The sequence below is a fragment of the Aulonocara stuartgranti genome (genome assembly GCF_965226115.1).
Source record: "Aulonocara stuartgranti genome assembly, chromosome: 16".
Taxonomy (NCBI): Eukaryota; Metazoa; Chordata; class Actinopteri; order Cichliformes; family Cichlidae; genus Aulonocara; species Aulonocara stuartgranti.
Window position 1 is genome coordinate 26038532 of NC_138952.1, and position 23169 is coordinate 26061700.

At 40.4% G+C, this 23169-nt stretch overlaps 4 protein-coding genes across 5 annotated transcripts; all 4 read right to left on the reverse strand.

The window, feature by feature from the left end:
• Positions 1 to 698: 698 nt before the first annotated feature.
• LOC309690557 (gamma-crystallin M3-like) lies at positions 699 to 6149 on the reverse strand (the record flags this gene model as incomplete). 2 transcript variants are annotated; one of them, XM_082507668.1, is made up of 3 exons in its annotated part: positions 699 to 977; positions 1068 to 1310; positions 5993 to 6149. In XM_082507668.1, the coding sequence occupies 2 exons, from the start codon at positions 1260 to 1262 to the stop codon at positions 699 to 701; spliced, it is 474 nt and encodes a 157-aa protein (XP_082363794.1). The 2 variants fall into 2 exon arrangements, with proteins under 2 accessions (XP_082363794.1, XP_082363793.1); XM_082507667.1 differs by lacking the exon at positions 5993 to 6149 and adding an exon at positions 1403 to 1435.
• A 6536-nt stretch (positions 6150 to 12685) lies between these two features.
• LOC309690565 (gamma-crystallin M3-like) lies at positions 12686 to 13494 on the reverse strand (the record flags this gene model as incomplete). The annotated part of the gene is made up of 3 exons (XM_082507676.1): positions 13411 to 13494; positions 13047 to 13289; positions 12686 to 12958 (listed from the first exon to the last, which is right to left on the reverse strand). Exons 1-3 carry the CDS (start codon positions 13417 to 13419, stop codon positions 12686 to 12688), a joined length of 525 nt encoding a protein of 174 aa, XP_082363802.1. The 5' UTR covers positions 13420 to 13494.
• A 4154-nt stretch (positions 13495 to 17648) lies between these two features.
• LOC309690564 (gamma-crystallin M3-like) lies at positions 17649 to 18424 on the reverse strand (the record flags this gene model as incomplete). Its single annotated transcript, XM_082507675.1, has 3 exons — positions 18367 to 18424; positions 18020 to 18262; positions 17649 to 17924 (listed from the first exon to the last, which is right to left on the reverse strand). Exons 1-3 carry the CDS (start codon positions 18373 to 18375, stop codon positions 17649 to 17651), a joined length of 528 nt encoding a protein of 175 aa, XP_082363801.1. The 5' UTR covers positions 18376 to 18424.
• Positions 18425 to 21511: 3087 nt separating this feature from the next.
• Positions 21512 to 22247, reverse strand: LOC309690563 (gamma-crystallin M3-like; the record flags this gene model as incomplete). The annotated part of the gene is made up of 3 exons (XM_082507674.1): positions 22211 to 22247; positions 21883 to 22125; positions 21512 to 21787 (listed from the first exon to the last, which is right to left on the reverse strand). Exons 1-3 carry the CDS (start codon positions 22217 to 22219, stop codon positions 21512 to 21514), a joined length of 528 nt encoding a protein of 175 aa, XP_082363800.1. The 5' UTR covers positions 22220 to 22247.
• Positions 22248 to 23169: the final 922 nt, after the last annotated feature.

Here is a 23169-nt window from a genome sequence, read left to right on the forward strand (position 1 = left end):
GCAGTAAACGGCAGTAACAATCGGTAAACAAAGTGTGCGCCAAGGATTAAACAAGGGAGGATAATGGCCGCAGCAAAGAACAAACACGATAAAACACAGAAACTTACAGTCTCATGGACGCACACCGCTAACAGCATTAGAGGAATGAAAATCCACACGGTGAGTAAAACTCTGCTGACTCTTCCCACCTGCAGCTCTGACCGAACTCTCTGCGTCGACATGTGCGTAATGATGAGGTAGAATTGTGTCTTCTGATTGGTGAAGAGAATGGGTTGCCTCACCGCTCATTGGCTAAACGGCAGCCGTATGCTGATATCTTACTCCGCAGATGCGGCTCCGTTTGTGAGTTCTGCGAACTGGCTGGCCTTTTGTACATAAACAGAAAACATGTTACTTTGACAATTGTTTGAAAATTCCCTTATTTTGATTTTATCTTTCAGTTTTTGAAAATGCTAATTGGTATTCTATTCAAGATCACACTTTATATTATCAGGTATCATCAGCTGAATACAATTTAGAATCAATATTTGCTTGCTATTGTGTTTGTTGCAGATAAAATTATAAAACTTCAAATATTTTCAGTATATATATGTATCACAACAATGTATCATTTTTTTCATGATGAGTTAATTAATAATCTTGACAAAGGTCAAAGTACTGTAAAATTATTTTATTTAGTGGCATTGGACAGTGAACATTTAGTAACAGGAGTCCATGATGCGCCTCATGCTCATGAACCTCATCCCGCTCATTCCCATCTCCCTGAAGCTCCTGTACTCTCCGGGCCTCATGTACATCATCCTGCCTCTGTAGTGGGGCTGCTCGTACATCAGCCAGTGGCCATCCATCACGTTGCAGGACATGCAGTCGGACATGCGGTAGCGGTCCATGATGTTGTCGCAGTCGTCCATCAGCTCGTACATCTGACCACCGAAGTTCTCCCTCTCATAGATCCTCATCCTGAACTGGCCTCTGTACTGTAGGGGAAACAGTTCACAACAAAGAATTTGAATATATAATTCAAGCCTATCTGGAGGAAAATGATATCCACAGCACAGCTTTCCTACCATGTGGATCATACGGCAAGACCTGATGCAGTCTGACATGCCCATCATGCTCATGTAGTCAGCGTACTCGCCCCTCCTCATGAAATACTGGTTTCCCATGTAGTTGGGGCGGTCATAGACCATGAAGCAGCCGCTCTCCACCCTGCAGGAGTGACACCTGCTCAGGTAGGAGGTCATGTCAGAGCAGTCGCTCATGCACTCATAGGAGCGACCCTGGAAGTTCCTGTCCTCGTAGAAGATGATCTGAAAAACAGCAAAATAAAATCCTTCTTTAAAAAGCAGCAGTTATTTGGAAGCAGTAATCACTGTTGATTAAAAAAGAAAGAAATCTGTACCTTGCCCCTCATGTTCATGCCAGTGTTGCTCATGTTGCCTGCAAGTGAGTAGTTACTCCTGTTCTGTCCTGTTCTCTACCTGGTTTAACCCTTTTCTTTTATACCTGACCAAACGTAAAGAAACCCCTCCCCTACACCAGAGAACCCATTACTCAGCAACTTGCTAGTGAGGCCCACAGAAAGCAAAGGTTAGGTTTTTATAGACACTGGGCACCAGCAGTCTTTAGAAAGGCCTTTTCTCTTTTTACAGAATGCATTTTCAACCGTGCTTGTGAAATGTGAATAGGTTGGCCCATGTAATTGTTAAGAATTGTGTTTATGACCCGTGTCACACATAAACTGTCAAAACTGGGTGTTTGAATTGTTTTTCACGGTGAACATGCTTGTTTCCACTGTAGAATATGAAAAATAAATTGACTGTAGCAACAAGACATTTTAAATTAGTTGCTGATACATTTACATACAACTACATCGTACTCCATCAGAAATTGTTTATATTGTATTTTGGTTATAAATCCTCAAACGGATAAAGAGGAGGAAGAATACATCAACAAAATATTGACTGTGTTAGACAAATGCAAGTATGATATCATGTAACTGTGAGATTAGTGTTAATTACAGAGTGTTTGTTTGATGTTTTTGATCGTTTGACCTTTGGGTAGGTGATGACCCCACCTTAACACTAACTCTAACTGTACAATGTGTGATGTTTCTTTTTATTAAATTATTCTCCCAGTCTTAGCCAAGGGCACAAAGAAAACACCACAAACTTTACCCCCAAAAAGTCAGTTTTGGCTTTCTCCAAAATAAAGGAGAGATTTTTTTACCTATGGCTTAATGTTTGTTATACCCTTACCATAACTAAAGAAGCCGTGTACAATTTTGCCTTCATTCTGTAAAAACTGAAGCTGTTTTATCCCTCACTTATAACAGCTTATGTACAAGAAACTGCCACGTTTGTTTAAATCAGAAAACACATTTTATCTCTATTAAATGCTATAAAACTGTCATGTCTTATGTTTTTTTTTTTGTTAGAATAATTTTTTATGGGCGAATTTGAACTTTATTTTCATATCATGTTATCATACAAGGTCATTATAATAGCAAAACTGCATGAATTTATAATATCAATTTAGATTATTTTCTGCTACACTGGAGATTTCTTTACTTAAAATTCAATAGAGAACTGAAAAAAAAAATGCTTTTTGGATAAACTTGACAGGATCATATCAACATAGTATCTGAAAGGTCTCCAAGTTCAAGTTCATTTTCTAGTTGCTGTTCCTTCTGGGTCATAAAAATGCTCTAATATGAAGAAAAAGAGGACAATGTACCATCCTTTCTGACCTCGTTTGAAGTCTGGGCTTGAGTCTGGCATACATTTCCAGCCAGAGGCTAGCTGTCTTGGTAGAACTGCAACACCACAGGTGGTGTTCTAGAGGAGACAATGATCTCATCCTCCAGGGCTGCAAAAACCCAAAATAGGTACAAACCAGTAGCATAGGAGGTCATAGTGTTATGTGTATATTTTAGAGTATTGAGAGTGAAAGCCCGATGATGAACTCACTTTAACTCCCAGTGTGGTGTTGAAGTCTCTCTATACCTGGGAGGTGAATTAGGGGCTTGATCAGAAATTACATCCAATGGTATGTTGTGTAATCTGAAAACACAATGAGCCATAATTTCTATTGTTTGCTGGTATGTGGGAAATTCGGGAAGATGCACAAAGTGGTCTGCCTTAGAAAAATACTCCATAATGGTGAGAATGAATGTGTTCCCATTGAAGTGTGTTAGACCAGAGGGAAAATCTAGAGCAAAGTGTGACCAAGGATATTAGGGGTGGATAACAGTATAAACAGACCAACAGGAGGCAAGTAAGAGGCTGCATTTGGGACACAAATAACACTGGCAGAGACACATGCAGAAGAGAGGGCCACAAGAAAATTCTCTAGTGAAAGATTATTCGGATACCTAGTTGAGAGATGAATATGCTGGTGTGTGCCCACTGTACTTGGTACAAAAAGACAGTTAGTGGGTCCACCTCAAAGGTCAGGTCCATCCAACAATGGATCACTGCCTCAATTTCCTTGGTGAATATACCAACTATTCAGGAAGCTGGGAGAAAACATGTGCTTTCATGTGCTTGGGTTATAGAATAAGTGTTGGGACAAGGCATTTCTAGAGTCTGTGCAATGTCTTGAAATTCAACTTTACAGAAAATATGGACCATTGCAAAATTCTTGTTGTGTTTGGCACTCCTCCAGCCAGGTTCTCCTCACTTACAAGGGCAACTTGACAGCCAGTGATTTATAATATCATACTTGCATTCTGCAGGGGAGAGACAGGGAGACAAGCAGGCACAGGGGCTGTCATGAAGCAGATGCTTGGCAAGCAGGATGACGACCCAAATGCAGGACTTGGGAGACAAATTGCAAACTCAAAAACAAATTTGAAGTTTAAGTCTTTAAAAGACATAAAAATATAAAACAATGGTAGAGCTGAATCCAGGAATTCAATAACTAGTAATCTAGGAGGAATCATGGAACATGGGAGCACACAACCAAGAGGGATGACATGACAAAGGAAAAGGGGGGACTAAGAGAATATATGCACAAGATAATGGCTAGGGGCGTAATAATAAGTCTAAACAATAATCTAAGAAGCAAATAGAACATTAGAATTATAAGCAGAAATTCAAAGGTCCACAAAGGACAACTTCTACATATAAAACCCGGGACCATGACTCTGGCTAGACAAGGACAGGGACAGAAGTGAATCTCCCTTAGGGGTGGTGAATGCATGTTCAGCAGCTGTGTCCCAAGTGAGAAGAGCTTTCACTGAGGTGAGTCTTCTGAATGGGCCTGCAATCCTGCTACAGTCACAAATGAGTCTGGGGCAGAGCTTAGTGAATTGTTAATCAGGTTAATTGGATTTTTCCCCCCCAGTCTTGTATAAGGCTAGAGTCAGTGTCACTACTGGTAGCATGATGAGATACCTGGACCCTACCGAAGTTGCAAAGGTGACAAAGGAGCACACAGAACTGAACGGCACCATCTCCTGGAGGAAAAGTAGGTTGTAAAGACATTAACTGACAGCAAGTACTCCATCAGTGACTTTTCATTTTGACCAGTTGATATCAGAGCAGTTTTAACATATAATAGCCAAGAACCAGAGGATTACCAGGATTCTTGATGATCTTGAAACCGAATTTGTGATGATTTCAAGACAGAATGAGATGAATATTTACTGTTTTGCACTAATGTCAACTAATGTCAACTTATTCGAATTCATAATCCTCTGAAGGGCTTTCTCTTCTGCCACCAAACCATGTAGCGGTGATAACGCACTCTGGAGGAAGCAGCATTTAAAAGACTACAGCAGCTTCTTATGCAGGTTGTTTTTCACATAATCAGTGATTCGCTCATAGATCACCTGCTGCTCAAGATGAGATGCATGGGTCCATCTTCTGTAAACCTCTCTACTCTATAGATATACTCCTATGGATGAGGTGGGACTTCATAATGACAGTGGTAAGTGACATGGGACAGTTTTTAAAACTGCTTTTTGGACTTCCTTCATCATTTGGTGTGTTATTTAAATCCTAAATTGTTTATTGTTTCACTTGATTTTTATGTTCTTGCATATTATCTTGAGCCTTTAATTTATTGATCTGATTAGCTGTCATCGAGTGTTCATCTGTGTTCCAAGTGTATCAGTGTTCCCTTAGCTACTTCCTGTTTTAATTTGTTGAGTCCTTATCTCTTATGCTTTTAGTTTTACTTACCTCATCTCATTGTCTTTGATTAGTTTTAACTGTTTCTTATCACCCAGGTGTTTCCGCTCTCTGAGTTGCTCTTGTTGTCTGTACATATAGCTTATGTTTCCCCCTTTAATATTTATTATTGTGGTATTTTTACACTGGAAACATTTCGTTTTTAGGTTGATGAACTTTTTATTTTTGGGCCATTCACTGCCTTAAAAACAATGGTAAACAGACTGGTTGTTATTTAGCATTTTCTCAAAATGCTTCATAGAAACCTAAATGAGGCAGTTTTCTATTTGAGTGTCTTATCCAGTGTTTTTCCTCTGATTGCAAATTTGATGTGTAGATGAAATTTTGGAAGGATGGCTTTTAAAGAGTCTGTCTAGTCTGTTACATTTTTATGATCTAGAACGTAACAGGTAAAATGTCACAGGGCCAAGTGGTCAGTACCAAAACTGGACTTAGGTGCAGAAACCCAGAACAGAGACAGCAGGTGGTTTTACAATATATTTATTGGTTAACCTTGGACTTGAAAGCTTGGCAAGGACAAAAATAGTGAAACGCAGAATTTGATGTGGCGTGGCCTGGGTAATGTGGCTACGGGGACGTGCATCTAGTGAGGGGAAATGGGCCTGAGATGTAGACTGGAATAGGGCAGTAAGCATTCACACTGAGGGAGAGAGAGGACAGAGTTAGGGAAGTAGCTGAGTGGAGCTCTGAAATTGGTAAGTATATTATGTAACTATTCTTACTTACAGGAGGAGAAAAAGAGTGATGAGGAGGGTGACGTGAATCCGGGGTGAGCTGAGTATTGTGAAAAGGCTGACCTGAGATCCGGAGGTTCCTGATAGAGTGTGGTGGCAGGAGGGCAGGCAGGTGAAGCACAGAGTGATTTCCAAAATGGTGGCTTGGTATCCTGAGTCTGAGAGCAGAACTTGAGCCAGAGGTTTGAGACAAGGTGAATCCAGGAACTGTGCCACAAGAAAGTATAGTTAACAAGGTAAATCACAAAGAGAGCTTGAAACATGAGAGCCAGCTACAAACAGGCGGTGAATGGACGTCAGCTTGAGGCTTAAATTAATCTGGCTTGATTGCCTGCAATCAGCTGCAGGTGTGAGGAACTGGAGGAGGAGGTGGCCCTGCCCAGGGGCGGATCCCAGGTAGGCTCACGAGCCTGATGGAAAACTCCAGCCACATACCCCAGACCATGACATAAAAGACAACAACAGGGTGTAGGAACCACAAGGAAGACCACAAAATAAATGTATTTGTGTACTGTAAAGTCAACTTCACTTTTTGCATATAGTATGCAATGCAGTGGTGTGTGGTGACTAAAAGGCAAGCAGACAAAAATTGTCTGCTTGTTCTATAAGCCGTACGTTTGTAGTGACCCTCCTGTGAAGACCACATATCTCTGAAAACAACAGTTGTTTGTGAGCTCAGAAATACAAGCCTACACATTTAAAATAAATAAATAAAACACAGTCTTGGTCAAGTTACTTGAAAAAAGTAATCAGTAACTAATTACTGATTACTTCCCCCCCAAAGTAATCCTGTTACTTTACTGATTACTTATTTTCAAAAGTAATTAGTTACTTAGTTACTTTTTAAAAACATGATTTACAACCTGAATAAAGCGATGGATCTTTCAGCCCAATTCTATTTTTTCTGCATAATAAATCATATATATAAATATAAATATAAATAAATATATATAAATCATATATATCCAATCATATAAATGTAATCAAATGAAAAAGTCTCTTTTTGAAACTAGTTTTATTAGTTTTAATCTTTTAACTTTATGCATGAAGCAAACATTAAATTATATGCAACACTCTCTGACTGGAAGAAATCTGTTGAACATTTAAACCTATTTTCTGCATATACCAGTGTATAAAATAAAATAGTTTTTTGTGTTTACACTCACTCTCTCAAATAGATGCAAGTGAAACACAGCAGAAAATAAATCAAATCAAAGACTCAGCGGTCCTGTTGCTCTGTTTTCACCTGTACAGCAGGAGTGGGGCAGGTGGAGGTTTGCCTTGGTGAAGGTGTGTCGTAGCGGTCAGTGGAAGGATCTGGCAGTTTCACATTCCCGTGGCAGCGTATCGGTGCTTGCTTGGAAGTTTAGGTGTTTTTTCGCTGTAAAAAGAAGTTTTCTTCCAATGCAGTGAGCAGCGGACGTTAATGTTTTTGTCACTTTTTACGGAATCAAACTCAAAGTAAGGTCAGTACTGCCCGCACTCGTTATATTATCCATTCTTGATCTGCACACAGCTGTTGCCACGAACATTGCACTCGCTTACATCATTGTCATGAGACACTGTCGCAAAAAAATCGCAGTAATGCAGCGTGAAAGTAACAGTAATCTAATTACCTTTTTTTGCAATAGTAATCCCTTACTTTACTCGTTACTTGAAAAACGTAATCAGATTACAGTAACGCGTTACTGCCCATCTCTGATAAAACAAAAGAAAAAAACAGCTGAATTAAAAGGCTTGAGCAGTGTTTCACATGGTTAATGATTCCCAATTCCCAGTGTAGCAAGACGAGAATCAGCATGCACAGGAGCTGATGAAGAACAAGATTTGCTTTTCTCTTTCATTTTCACAGCGCTCCTTTCATCGGGAGCATCTCTGGACCCAGCTCAACTCCCCTCTCCACCAGGTCCCAGCAGGCTACTAAACAGGGGAGACAAGACTAGACAAATACCATGAGGCGTGACGAAGAGACTCCCCTTCCGCTGCCCTCTGAACCCACTTCTCCATCCCTCCCCTGCAGCGCTGAGCCACCAACCACACCCCACCATTCACCCCCACTGCCTGTCTGAGGCAGGAGACATCCAACCATCTGTGCAGCGACAAGTGCTCAGATCTCTTTATTGGACAAAAACAACAGCTCCATAAATGGACGGTCCACCTCAACATGACAAGACTCAGCTGTACATCCACATCTAATGGATAAGGGGCTGCTAATGTTCACATTCTGGACAGAGAAGACAGACGGTTTGAAAGCGAGTGAAAGAGTATGTTCACTGTGAACAGCCATCCATCTTTCAACAGAGAGGTGGCTTAAAACACCAACTGTCTGCCACCTACAATGACATTTTGAGATCCCTTCCCAGGCGCCTCAACCCCCGCTAACATCTTGCATCAGGTGAACTAATGCATCAGCCGCCTGTTTCAATTGTTCCTGCTTTTTCTCCATACTTTAACCTTTTCTTACTTTTTTTGTTTTTCCTCATCTTTTATTATTATTTAGAGTGTTAGTTTGCTTATATAGTTTTCTCTCAAACATGTGGATTGTGAGAGTTTTTATTGCTCTTTTTGCAACTGAACTGTTACTTTATTTCAGGAATGGGACAGTGGTGCAGCAGCAACACACCACACGCAGTATTTACTTCAGAGATCAGCTAATTGCTCAGATCCTGGTGGCTTGTGAGCCAGACCCACGGACATACCGGCTGAAATCTGGAGGAAAACACACCTTGGATGCAGAGGTGAAGGTCAGACGAATCATTTCTCACTCACTATTTATAACTCCACAGTTTTCCCTTCACCTCAGGTTAAGAGCCTTGGTGTCATCCTAGACAGTTCACTATCCTATAAATCTCACATCAGTAGTCTCACCCTTTCTGCCTATTTACATCTGCGCAACATTAACAGATTATGTTCTTCTCTTTCCACCCAGTTTGCATCCATTCTTGTTTATAGTCTCGTTACCTCCCACATTGACTATTGTACTTCTCTCTTGCATGGTCTTCCCCAAAAATCCCTCCATAAGCTTCAACTGGTTCAAAACTCTGCTGCCCGCATTATTACCAGAACCACCTCCTACCTTCACATCACCCCTGTTCTCCAGGAACGTCACCGGCTCTCTGTGTCACAATCCTGGGTCATTTGACCCAGTGTTTTGAGTTTTCTTGTGTTTTGTCATTTTGTATTATGGTTTGAGTCCACCTTGTTAGTCAAAAGTGTATGCAGGCTGTTTAGTTTTGTTTACTGGATTTCTCCTCGTGTCTTTGCCCCCTGTGTCTCCTTCGGTGTGTTTGTGTTTTGTACTTAGGTATGTTCTTGTGCCCTGTTTTCCCCTCCTTGTGTTTCACTCCGTCATGTTTATCTATGTTTCCCCAGCCCGTCATGTATGCACTCTCTCTCCCTTGTGTTCCCTTGCTCCCTCTGGTCTGCCGCTCTTCCATTCCCGTTTCCTGTTTCATTGTGGATGTCTCATGTTTCTGCATTCGGTGTAGTTCCCCTGTGGTGTCTTGTTAATTCGTATCAGCTGCGTTCCCTCTGTGTTCTCATTTCCTCGTTATCCTTCTGTGTATTTATGTCAGCATCTCCCTCATCCATGGCTGTGTATTTCCTTCTGTGTCTCTCCATGTGTTTAGTTTATATTTTCCCAGTTTAGTTTTGTACCGTTTTCCCCTTGTGTCAGCAATAAAGCTGCCTTTTGAGTTCACTTTCTCATCTCTGTGTAGTCTGCGATTGGGTCCTTTCCTGCCTCCACACAGCCGCATCATGACACCCTGATAATATACAAGCTTCTTCTGCTCACCTTCAAGGCCCTTCATAACCTTGCTCCTCCTTAACTTTCTAACCTGTTAAGCACGACCTCTTCTGCCTGCTCACTTCAACCTTTTCTTCTATCCAACTTGTTGTGTCTTCTTTCTGTCTCAGCCTCAGCTCTGAACTCTCTACCCCCAGATATAAGAAACACTGGTTCTCTCCCCCAGTTTAAATCTCAACTCCAAACCCATCTGTTCTGCATATTCACTGTAAACCTGTTGTTTGTTTATTTTATCTTGTCCTTTTTTGCTTTTATTGTTCTTCATTTTATCATTGTTGTATGTGTTTTATTCTATTGTTAAGTGTCCTTGGGTGTCTTGAAAGGAGCTTTTAATTAAAATGTATTATTATTATTATTATTATTATTATTATTATTATTATTATTATTATTATTATTATTATTATTAGTAGTAGTATTGTTATTAAGAGGAGGAGGGAGACGTTGAGACGGACATTGAACTGTGTGCCGTTGGAATCAGGCCATATTATTTGCCCAGGGAATTTACCCATGTAAATTTACCCAGCCACACCAAACTCTCCGTCTCTCTCCACATTGCACCACAGCCTCCTGTGAAATTCTTGACACCCCTCCCCCACCTATCACTCCAGCAACCAGCTTAGATTTGAGACTAATGAGAAGACTCCACTCAGGTTGAGTCCCTGTGTCCTCAAGGCATGTGCCCCCTACCTTTGTGGAGTCTTTCATAAACTTCTCACGACTCATGATGAGTCTTCGTCTTCAGAGGGTCCCCGTGCTGTGGAAGATGTCAGGCCTCGTTCCTGTATCAAAACACCATGTCCTGGTGGCCCCCAGTATCGCAGACCCGTGGCACAGACTTCCCATGTCCTTAGGACCCTAGAAAGACTCATCCTTGACCAACTCCAACGTCAGACCACATCTGGAACCCCTTCAATTTTCTTACCGCAGCCTCAGAGCTGAGGACGCCATAATCTACCTTCTCAATCATATCCAAACCTATCTGGACTAGCCCGTCAGCACTGTGAGGGTCATGTTTCTCAACTTGTCCAGTGCATTCAACTCCATCAGTCCGACTGTCCTGGGTGATAAGTGACAGCGATGTAGGTGGATTCTTCTCTTGTGTCCTTAATTGTTGATTACCTGGCAGAACGACTTCAACATTGTGTGCCTTACAAGGTGATCAGCAACACAGGAGCTTCACATGGGACTGTCCTCTCCTCTTTCCTGTTCACCCTCTACACTACAGACTTCAGCCACTGCACAGATACCTGACATCTTCTTCTGCCAAGTTTTCTGATGATGCTGTGGTGTTTGGATGCATCACTAAGGGTGAGGAGACTGATCAAAGTCTGTGGTGGACTCCTGGTGTGAGCAGACTCATCTGCAGCTCAATGTGACAAAGACCAAAGCATTGATTGTGGGTTTCAGGAGGACCAGGAAATCTGTGACCCCTGTTTCTATCCAAGGGGTTGATGTGGTCATTGTGGAAGACTATAAATACCTCAGTCCACACAGAGATAATAAACTGGACTGGGTTAAAAACACCACTGCCTGGGCATCCCTGGGCAGCAGTGGGAACAGCTGCAGGGTACACTCTTCTGGGGGCCAACGACACGCATCCACCATTCACTGGAAGACCTCAAGGAAAGCTTGGAGGAGCGGTGATGATGCTGGCGAAGAGCAAGACCAAGTGAGAAGATTCTCCAAGACTTTGGTCTGGGCCTTGGCCCGGTCCAGCTCTTGCAGGTGCACCTCTGCCTGCTCCAACTTTGCACAATTTGGTCAGTGAACATTTTATTTACACAGTGTTTTTTGAGCAACAGTGACACTGGGATGCTTTTCAGTTCCCTCTCTCAAGCTCAGCTGCTGGCCCATGCGCTCTATCTGCTCTCTGTTCCCTCCTCTGTCCTCCAGGTCTTGGCAGCTACTAATATAGGAGAAACATGATGGAAAATCTGAGTTACAGCTGCCCTTCAACCTCCACTAACACTGCCCCCTGAACCTGCTACTCCACTCTCCTGGTTTTGGTTTTGAACCACATATCAGAACCAGTGACTAGGTGCCAGTTTGAAGAGTTTTACATTCTACTTTCTCCTTGTGAAAGTTGGCTACTATGAGTGACATGCTTTTGCCTGTAGAAACCCTCATTTCCGAAATAACAGCAGTAAGGCAGAATTCTAACATAGTAGAAATCCTATCAAGAGTGAAGCTGCTTCATATGTGTACAGCAGAATTTATGGTTCAGGTGGAGTGAAAATTAGTGTTATAAAGAATGAATGGGGTCCTTTGCAGCTACTGTCTTGTCCCTTGCAGAAATCGATTTATCCATATTTTTGGAATTCTCCATGTACCGTAGATGATGAAATATTGAAAGTTTTGCTTTTAACATTCATTCCGAACGTATTCTACAATGTGTAGATGCAGTTTTAGCAGACATTTTTACTTTTGAGAAACTCTGTCTCTATAAGTTGCTCCTTTTATGCCCATGGTCGTGTTACCGACCTGTTGCCAATTAACATTACTGGTTGCAAAAATGTTCCTCCAGTTATTTGTATTTTAGTATCACTTATTTGAATTGAATTTAAAAAGAGCCAAAGGTTTTCTGAAAATTATTAATTTTCTCAATTTATTGTATTCTACAGTACTGTGAATATATTATGGCCTTCTCTTATATATAAATAACTGTTTTCTGTTTTTATCTGCATTTTGCACAGGACGCCAAGTTTTTCAGAAACGTGGTTGTGATTTCTTTTATGCAACACCTAATTAAGTTGAGCCCATCTGTTATACCTGGTTGTCCATCCAGTTGTGTCAGTGCTGATGCCAAAGATGTAGTTATTCTGTACTAAAATCATCGGATGGCTTTAGTGACATGATACAAGAATGGTAAAATTAATAATAATCAATGTAACACACAAACATTTAGTCAAAAGTTTTATTTATTTGTTCATTCTATATATATATTTTTTTTACATGTCCATGATGCGCCTCATGCTCATGAACCTCATCCCGCTCATTCCCATGTCCCTGAAGCTCCTGTACTCTCCGGGCCTCATGTACATCATCCTGCCTCTGTAGTGGGGCTGCTCGTACATCAGCCAGTGGCCATCCATCACGTTGCAGGACATGCAGTCGGACATGCGGTAGCGGTCCATGATGCTGTCGCAGTCGTCCATCAGCTCGTACATCTGACCACCGAAGTTCTCCCTCTCATAGATCCTCATCCTGAACTGGCCTCTGTGCTGTAGGGGAAACAGTTCACAACAAAGAATCAGAAAACCCTTCTAGAATATCTGGAGGAAAATGATATCCACAGCACAGCTTTCCTACCATGGGGATCATACGGCAAGACCTGATGCAGTCCCTCATGCCCATCATGCTCATGTAGTCAGCGTACTCGCCCCTCCTCATGAAATACTGGTTTCCCATGAAGTTGGGGCGGTCGTAGACCATGAAGCAGCCGCTCTCCACCCTGCAGGAGTGACACCTGCTCAGGTAGTTGGACATGTCAGAGCAGTCGCTCATGCACTCATAGGAGCGACCCTGGAAGTTCCTGTCCTCGTAGAAGATGATCTGAAAAACAGGGATACATTGGTTTGGAGTTAGATTCAGCAGACACACGTCAACAACCACGCTCAAAATAATACAAAATTCAGCCAATGATGACAGCAGTTAATGAGGTGAATACGCATACCCTGCCCATGGTCCCAGTTAGTTGCTTCACAGTGTGTTACTACTTCGTGAAACTGTGTGAGTGGTACACTGATGATGGTCCTGTTTTAACTGTTACTTTTATACCTGGCTGAACCCAAAGAATCTCTGGCTCCCATTGTGTAAAGCCCTGACTCATCAACATGGTATAGAGGCCTATAGAGTGCAGGACATTTGTTACATGTCCATGTGACTGGATCCCCTAGAAGACTTTAGAATGGATTTTTCCATAGGGAACTCAATACAATGAGCATTTTTTGGAGTTACAATACAGTGAAACAGACAATAGTCCCTTTTTTAGCCTTTCAAACCACACTGTATGGCCCTGTCATTTGTAAGTGGCTAATTTATAGAAATGAGTATCCTTTCGTGAGACCATGATAGTCTCACGAAAGGATACATTTTCAGTACTAAACATTGATGTCATTAACGAAAGCCCTTTATCTGCCTTAACCTAAAGGATTTCTTTAACGTTTAAGCTGAGAACATGTTTTTCTATGGATTTGAGAAAGAAAAAGCTATTTATTTCAGTCTACGCTTTACCCTTTTAGTGTTTCATAATATATGGTGGTTAATAGATTGTTACAAATTGTGTCTCTACTACTTATAGCTATTAAAAAACACAGAGAGAAATCAAAATCAAAACTATAAACCAAAACTTCAAAGCAAACTGCCTCTTAGGAGTTTATGGTTTGAATAAGGCAGGTGTAAATATAACAAATCAATTACATTTTATTTCAAAGTAGCATCAATACATTATAAGGTCCTGTGTATTGGAATTAAATATTTAGATTTTCATCGGAATCTTCAATGGATTTGTGTTAAGTTTCTGTGTTAACAGAAAACTAAAAATCAATCTCGTATATTTGCCAAAGGGCCAGACTCGGCTCACTTGTCATTATGTATCTAATAATAGTGAATTTGTTAGTGTTACATGACATCATTCTGTCATTCAAGCAACACTAGATGAGGGGACTAATTCATCGTGAGAGTAGTATTATACAAGTTTAGTTCTTTAAAAAAGTTGCTATTGATACCTGATACCTGCATAAAACAATTTGATTCATTAAGATAAGATAAAAAATACTATTTTTAAATCCCAACTCAAAGTTGGATAAGATATTGAGTAAGTTTGGAAACTGTTTACTGCATCCGAAACAAAGTTAATTTAGCTCAAAAACAAATAAATACATATAATATCACTAAAAATGCACCCGCGGGTCTGATTACAGCCACATCTTTTGAGTTAAGAAATCACTTAAATAGAACCTGTGTCTCAAACTGAAGTAGGCTAATAGATCTCACAAAGGAACACATGCCACAATCTAAAGAATCAGACAAAGTCAGTCACACCTGTCAGTGTGGAAAGAGTTACAAAGCCACTCAGGACCTTCTTGCAGCTTTTACATTTACTTGGATTATCTTTGTTTAATATTAAAATTAGTTTCATCATCTGAAACATTTCAATATGACAAATATGTAAAAAAAAAAAAAAAGTAGAAATCAGGAGGGTGCAACTTTTTCACTGCACTGTAGTTGAGACTGAGGCTACGTCCACACGTACACGGGTACTTTTGAAAACGCAGATTTTTCTGTGCGTTTGCGTCTTTCGTCCACACATAAACTGCATTTTCGATCACTGAAAATGGAGATTTTTTAAAAACTCCTGCCAGGGTGGAGATTTTCGAAAACTCAGTTTTTGCGTTTATGTGTGGACGAGGAAAACAGAGATTTACTCACACAACGTCAAAGGTGTGTGCCGTTTTTGACGTGAGATACATTTCTACAATGGCAGATGTAGACAAAATACTGTTGCTGTTAATCTGTCTATCTGCAGTTTATACACGCTTACATATACACACATGCAGTTACTGTCCCACCATTTAGAAAGACAGAGGCATCAGAGGCATTCTCCATTCAACACAGACGCTCTCACAACCTACATCCTGACTCTGATGTCGGTTTGGAATAAATTTAATTTTTTTAAAATTAAAATTTATGCATTTTGTTCATTCCTAAATTGTGAGTCTACACCAGCCAAAATACTGTTTTGGTTGAAATGAAGGCACTTGAAAAGTAACACAAAATTAGCTACCTTTCCCGAAAAACACAAAAACTTTCCAGAAGTACTGCAGGTTTGCATAAAACCCTGTTTACTCTTTCCCTCCCAGGCTTCTAGACTTCTGTTTGGCCAACATTTCCGACACAGCTAGGATTTGGCATGTTCTTGACAACGTTTGACAGCGTTTTTCGCGTTTACATGTGGACGGAGATATTTTTCAAAACTGCACGTGTGGACGGAATAATATATATATATTAAAAAAAAACGAAAATGGAAAATCTGTTTTCAAAAATACCTGTGTACGTGTGGACGTAGCATGAAGTAAATGCAGTACATTATATAGTAAATGAGAGCAGCCAGTGCATTTATTTGAAGTCTAAAATCACACATGGATATAGTAAACCCATAAGATTGTGCTGTCTATAGTACTGTATAAGAAGATATACAAAGTTAAAGTTAAAGTTGCCATGTAAATATGTCAATAGTATTTTTCACATTGGGGGTTATTTCAGAAACTCAAGTTTTGATTCGTTTAACAGTTTAGTTTGACAGGGTACCTGCCCAATTCCTACTGGCAGTGGTTACAAATGAATGTTTTAAAGTACTTGTCAGCAAGTGAGATGGCAACAAGAAAGGCCATTACATTGTAAAAGTACATTTTTAATTCAATGCATTTCTATTTATATAGCGCCAAATCACAGCAACAGTTGCCTCAAGGTGCTCTATGCTGTAACATAAGACCATACAATAATACAAAGAAAACCGAAAAAACCTCAACAATCATGTAACCCTCGGTGAGCTAGCACTTTGGTCAAAGTGGAAAGGAAAAACACCATTTAAACAGGAGGAAAACTCCAGCAGAACCAGGCTCAGAGAGGGACGGCCATCTGTCGCGACGTTTGGGGTGAGGGAGGAAGGCTGGATAGAGACACACTGTGAAGTATGTGTAGCTATAATTAACATTAAATATGAATTCTAAAACTGAATATGTTGCACCCCCTCACCGCCCATCATGAAAAACTGTTTACCCCACAGCATCCCCCACTTGAAACTGCTGTTTTTCATTTATCAGTAGCAACTGACACTATGACCATACCTGTGATTGGTGCTAGAGGACATTTTGAATCAACACTTTGTGGTGACAATCAGTTTCTGCCAGCTACTACGAAGCTCCGCAGCTCCACGACACTGTTCTGATTTTTGGCTGAAGCGTGTCCTCAGGGGGAAATAAACAAGCTGGTAATGTGATATAGGAGATGCCACCAATGCCAACTTCCTATGCAGTAAGGTTAAGTAATGCAGTCATATGTAAAGTGAACCATATAACCAACAGGATCAATGTAAATGCTAAGGGGTGTTCAATGTTGGTAAAACAAAAATGAGCAACCTTCAGCTTCTAAAGACTTTGCCTAATTCAAAAATCCAAACTGTCAACACAAAAATAAAATATTCCATGCTCTACAACCTTGAAAGTAGAGAACTAATTGAGACTCTTATTTGGGACATCTTGCACAGTGTTTGTCTTGATGATTTTTTTCACAATAACATAAATTCTACCTCCTGCGATGACATGACAATATTGGAACTGTTAGTGGACAAAATCACTTTTTCATACTTTTTGAACATAGTTATGTACCCCTGGAGTATCTAGAGATATACCAAAAGAGCATCCATTTTTTACTTGTATTGCTTTCTCCAGTGTTCAGAAAGCACATCTCTGATTAAGTTGTCCAGATTTTCAGCCAGCTCTGATGCCAAAAACCATTACTGAGATCTGCTGTGTGTAGTGTGTGCTAACCTAATCCTAGCTCCATTTATGTTACCTGTATACATCTGATTTTTGCATCGCTCTTATTTCTGCCACACAAAATGTATTTCATTAAAACCAAAAGATATTCTTATTTACTTGATGTACTTTATTTTCTATTTTTATGCAATACCCAAATGCATAATAAACCATTGTGTATGTGGTGTTATATGTTGGTAAAGCAAAAGTATTCTTATGAATTTGTTTCTGAGGATGTGATGCTGTAATGTAATGGATTACTTCTTAATGACTGTGATACTAAAATGTTACTTCTCTGAGTTAGAAATGAAATGAAATGTCAAGACACAAGAATTTAGAAATTTATATCATTTATTGAAGTCAAAATGTAAAATTAGCACATGTCCATGATGCGCCTCATGCTCATGAACCTCATCCCGCTCATTCCCATCTCCCTGAAGCTCCTGTACTCTCCGGGCCTCATGTACATCATCCTGCCTCTGTAGTGGGCTTGCTCGTACATCAGCCAGTGGCCATCCATCACGTGGCACGACTGGCAGTCGGACATGCGGTAGCGGTCCATGATGCTGTCGCAGTCGTCCATCAGCTCGTACATCTGACCACCGAAGTTCTCCCTCTCATAGATCTTCATCCTGAACTGGCCTCTGTACTGTTTTATAGACACAAGACAAAATAAAATTAAGCATGAAACTTATGTTAATTCCAAAAAGGTCTTATATGGAAGTACCACCACTTTACACCTACCATGGGGATCATACGGCAAGACCTGATACCACCGCTCATGCCCATCATGCTCATGTAGTCAGCGTACTCGCCCCTCCTCATGAAATACTGGTTTCCCATGAAGTTGGGGCGGTCGTAGACCATGAAGCAGCCGCTCTCCACCCTGCAGGAGTGACACCTGCTCAGGTAGGAGGACATGTCGGGACAGTCGCTCATGCACTCATAGGAGCGACCCTGGAAGTTCCTGTCCTCGTAGAAGATGATCTGAAAAAAGTACAATGGGTTTAAAGGACATTTTTACAATCATGCTCTCCAAGATAACTTAAGTATAGGCTAATTAATGTTGATTTAACAATTTAGTTTCCTACTTTGCCCATGTTGACTGCGGTGATTCAGGTCTCTTAGAGAACTGTTTTTGAACTGATGCACTGGCTGTCTGAACAAGTTGTATTTATACCTGGCCAGAGACAAAGACAGTTTGCCTGTCCATTGTTCAAAGCCCTGACACAGCAAGCTGTTATAGAAGCCTATACAGTTTTTAGTTGCTTACCCATATACCAACAAGGTCATAACCTCTTAACAGAATTTTCCTTTCACAAGAGCAGAGGTTGTTTTTTTTTTTTTAAATAAAAATAGCTTAGAACGTTATTTATATAGATGTGAATGACTTTTGAAAAGTATAGATTTTCTGCAAGCTGTATAGTACAATAGTGAGTTTATATGAACAAGCCAGATAGCAGTTATCAAGCCAGATAAATAGATAGTAGTTTGTGGATTTGTTTTCATCAGGTATGTAAAAGTGAGCCCCTCAAGGCTAATAATACGAACGTTTGCCAAACTCCTGAGTATGAGTTAAAGAGGGAAAAAGAAATAGTATACTTGGTGATTTGTTATAACTGAGTTTGAATTTGTGATTTTCAATGCTATGGCAGGTATTTGTATATTTAATTTGTTTTCAAGTGGTGGTATTTACAAAAAAAGAGAGTTGTTTGTTTGTTATTTCTGTCACGGACCCGGCTCTGGGGACTCAGGGTCCGTGGGCAGTGGGGACTATGACTGTTGTTGTTATTGTTATTATTATTATTATTATTATTATTATCATTATTATTATTATTATTATTATTATTTGGTGTGTTGTCTGCACTGCCCCTGTGCACATCTGTATGTAGGCAGGTGTGTGTGTGTGTTGCCTTTCTTCTGTGGCCAAGTTACAGGCACCTTCAGCCCTGGGGGTGTGGCCTAACTTGAGGGCTGGCCACACCCGAAGTCCTTGCCGCACACCTGCTCCTCATCTGGGCTTGTCGGGGGAGCTATTTAGATGAGCGATGGAGCTTCCACCGACGCTGGATTATTACGTTTGACTACACGTCAGTCTTCAAACAAGTCAAGTGTGAGTGTATCCCTGCTGGGATAAGTGTGTAACGGCTGCCTCTATTGTTTTCCCCTCAGGAATAGTGTGGGACGAGAAAGAGCAGTGAGCACGGGGAGTGCAAGGGACACTGGGGCAGAGAGGGACTTTTGGGAAGAAGACACTACACGGGAGTCTGGGAAACTGGGGATTTATTGTTGTTTACTTCACCACCTTGTAAATAAACACTGTTGCACTGAAGAGTCCGGCGTTTGGGTCCTATTTCCCCATCTCCCCACGGTCTGCCAGCCAGACCGTGACAATTTCATGAACAGAATAAATGATTTCAGCAGATTCATATTGTGCAGATGAATGTATATGTTCTTTAGTCTTCATCTTTTGACATTTTCCATTGCTATGAAGTTTTAAAAATAGGAATTGGGCCGTGAGATCATTAGGTATTTAGTCTTTTTTTTTTTTAACTTTCATTGTCTTTCTTTTGAATAATTTTGATAATAATTTCTGATCATAAACTATTTTCATAAAAAAGATCAAACACCTTGAAAAAACACCACTTTAGAAAAGGAAATAACTGTATTCATTGCACTTCTACAAGCTTTACTTCCTCTTTTCACACAGACATGTTCCCTCTGTTGAAGTAGTTTTAAAGTGTTTGCAGTACATTTCTAAAAGGCAGTTGTGGAGGAAAGGTTTGTTCTTGCTCATTAAGGAGTTCTTTGATTGGACTGTCATCTGGAGAGTTTGGATGTCAAAACAAAGCCTTGGAATCTCTGTTGTGTGTCACAAGTCACTTCAGAGCTAAGTTCAGGCAGACGCTCAGTGTCAAAGTAAGATCCACAGGAATGCAATGCTCTAAACTTTTCTGGAAAAGCAAAGGATTGTAACAGAATGATCAATACTCATTAATCACCTCGCCTCATTAGTGGTTTTAATATTGTGGCTGAGAACCTTTTCTCTCCAAGTTTTTTAAAACTGAGTTGAACAAAGTTACTGTGGCATCTTCTACTCTTCCCACTAGCCTGTAGAGAGACCGGGTCAACCACCTGCTGTTTTTCTCAAGATCGCCTACCTCACCAGTTTTCAAATATTTTTATCAAAACTGATTTAAGTGCAAATGATCTGAAATCATTTAGGATTGTAGGGGAACTGGATTTAGAGGCAGCACAGTGGTTCCGTGGTTAGCATCACTGACTCACAGTAAGAAGGTCCTGGGTTTGAATCCTTAGATGGCTGGGGTTTACATGTTCTTACTATACTGAGACAGACAGCCACATGTTCTTACATCTGCATCCATGGCCAACTGAGAATCACCATTAACCTAATGCATATGGACTGTAAGAGGAAACTGGGGTATCTAGAAGAAACACATGCAGGGACAGTAAGAAAAAAAGATAAACTCCACCTGGAATTCCACAACCATCAAATATGGTCAGCTGGTAAAATTTATTTGAAACCTACTCTTCCAGTTTCTCCATATGAGCCACTGACTTTTCGTTGGTGCCTTGCTTTTATCGGTCAGTTCTCAAACGTCATCTCTGTTGTGGTCATGTTACTTATTCAGGCATTCTAATTGGCTCTCGACCAGTCTGTCAAAACCAATCAGGGTAAAGATTTGGTGAAATATATTCACCTGAATACTCAGATAGTTGAAGAAAAACACTACACAATTATGTTCCTTATATCTTTGTACTGTTATTGCCTTTCAGATTAATTTCTCCTTTTGCAAATCAGAACATCACTACTGCTGACATTGTGCTTTTCAGCTGGCAGAATGGAACTACATCCATAAACTATATCACTTTGATGCTCCAAAACAATGACTACTACTAATAAATACTGATAATTTGTTGACCCTGAACCCAAAATGAAGCAAATCTCTTCATATATATGGATGCATATCCATATATCGCTGTCTACCACAGCTGACTTCTACAAATCAAATAGAAACAGGTGGTAATTCAGTCTTTTGGAGATGCCATTCAAAAGAAGAATGAAAACATGTTTTTTACTCGGTGGTTTCCACTGATACTCAATGCATTTGAATTCAGTATGAATGATCTTAAAAAGGTTCACAGTGATGAAAGTAAATGTCATGACACAAGAATTTAGAAATTTATATCATTTATTGAAGTCAAAATGTAAAATTAGCACATGTCCATGATGCGCCTCATGCTCATGAACCTCATCCCGCTCATTCCCATCTCCCTGAAGCTCCTGTACTCTCCGGGCCTCATGTACATCATCCTGCCTCTGTAGTGGGGCTGCTCGTACATCAGCCAGTGGCCATCCATCACGTTGCAGGACATGCAGTCGGACATGCGGTAACGGTCCATGATGCTGTCGCAGTCGTCCATCAGCTCGTACATCTGACCACCGAAGTTCTCCCTCTCATAGATCCTCATCCTGAACTGGCCTCTGTACTGTTTTATAGACACAAGACAAAATAAAATTAAGCATGAAACTTATGTTAATTCCAAAAAGGTCTTATATGGAAGTACCACCACTTTACACCTACCATGGGGATCGTACGGCAAGACCTGATACCACCACTCATGCCCATCATGCTCATGTAGTCAGCGTACTCGCCCCTCCTCATGAAATACTGGTTTCCCATGTAGTTGGGGCGGTCGTAGACCATGAAGCAGCCGCTCTCCACCCTGCAGGAGTGACACCTGCTCAGGTAGGAGGACATGTCAGAGCAGTCGCTCATGCACTCATAGGAGCGACCCTGGAAGTTCCTGTCCTCGTAGAAGATGATCTGAAAGAACAACAAAGCTCGTTAGAATAGGAATCCACAGATTGTTTTTTTTAATGAATAAACATCTTTCCCATGCTTTACATACTTTGCCCATGGTCACGGTCTTCTGGTGGTTCCTCAGGACTGAGCTGTGGCTTCTGTGTATTCCTGTCAGTGGTAGCTGTTACTTTTATACCTGCAGCGTGGGAACATAGGATGTGTGGCGTCTATTGTGCAAACCCCTGACCCAGCAACACAGCATAGAAGCCTACTGAGCAGTCAGGGAACTAAAGGGTTATTTTGTGACGCCACACTAGTGGAAATGCATGTAGTGTATACATGTGGTATTGTTGCTACACATAAAGAAAATAAATAGAAGCTTCCAACTGTAGTATGACAACCATTTCTGTCTTCAGTGTAAAGGACATTTCATTTACTAACAGATGTTTTTGAAGTCATTATATGTTTATGTAAAAATATAAAACACTATAAATATAAACATGAACACTGTAGAGATCATTTCCTTTTTTGAGGTATGAAAACACACAAAAACTGATTTATTGTCCAGTTAAGTAGAGCATTAGATGCGGATCAGAAAACAGAAAAAAATAAGTTGTCAGGGAGATATGGTGGAGAGCCTGTGCAATATGTAAAGGTAGAAAGTTTTAGTGTTTTCTTCTCTTTTGTTTTTAGAAATTTGTTCAGCTACAAGTGAGCAACATGATAAGATTTAAAAACATGAATAACTGAAACATTTCATGTAATCAATTTCCTCTGAACTAATAATTTAAATAAACTGAGCATTTTTTGGCTGCTCGTGAGGAGTGCAAGTTGTGGGAATACTAATATGTGAACAAGTTAAAATGATGAAGTTAGAAAACAGCATCCAGCACTAAGTCTGTCAGGATACCATTTAATAAGATTCACTGCAGAGTTGCTGTTTATTTGGTTCAAATGAACAGACAACATGAGATCAGGTTGGTATAGACATTTATCACAGTGGGCAATTTGACCAGTTTTAATAGGAAAAGCATCACCAAATTATTTATATCTGCAATGGTTGTG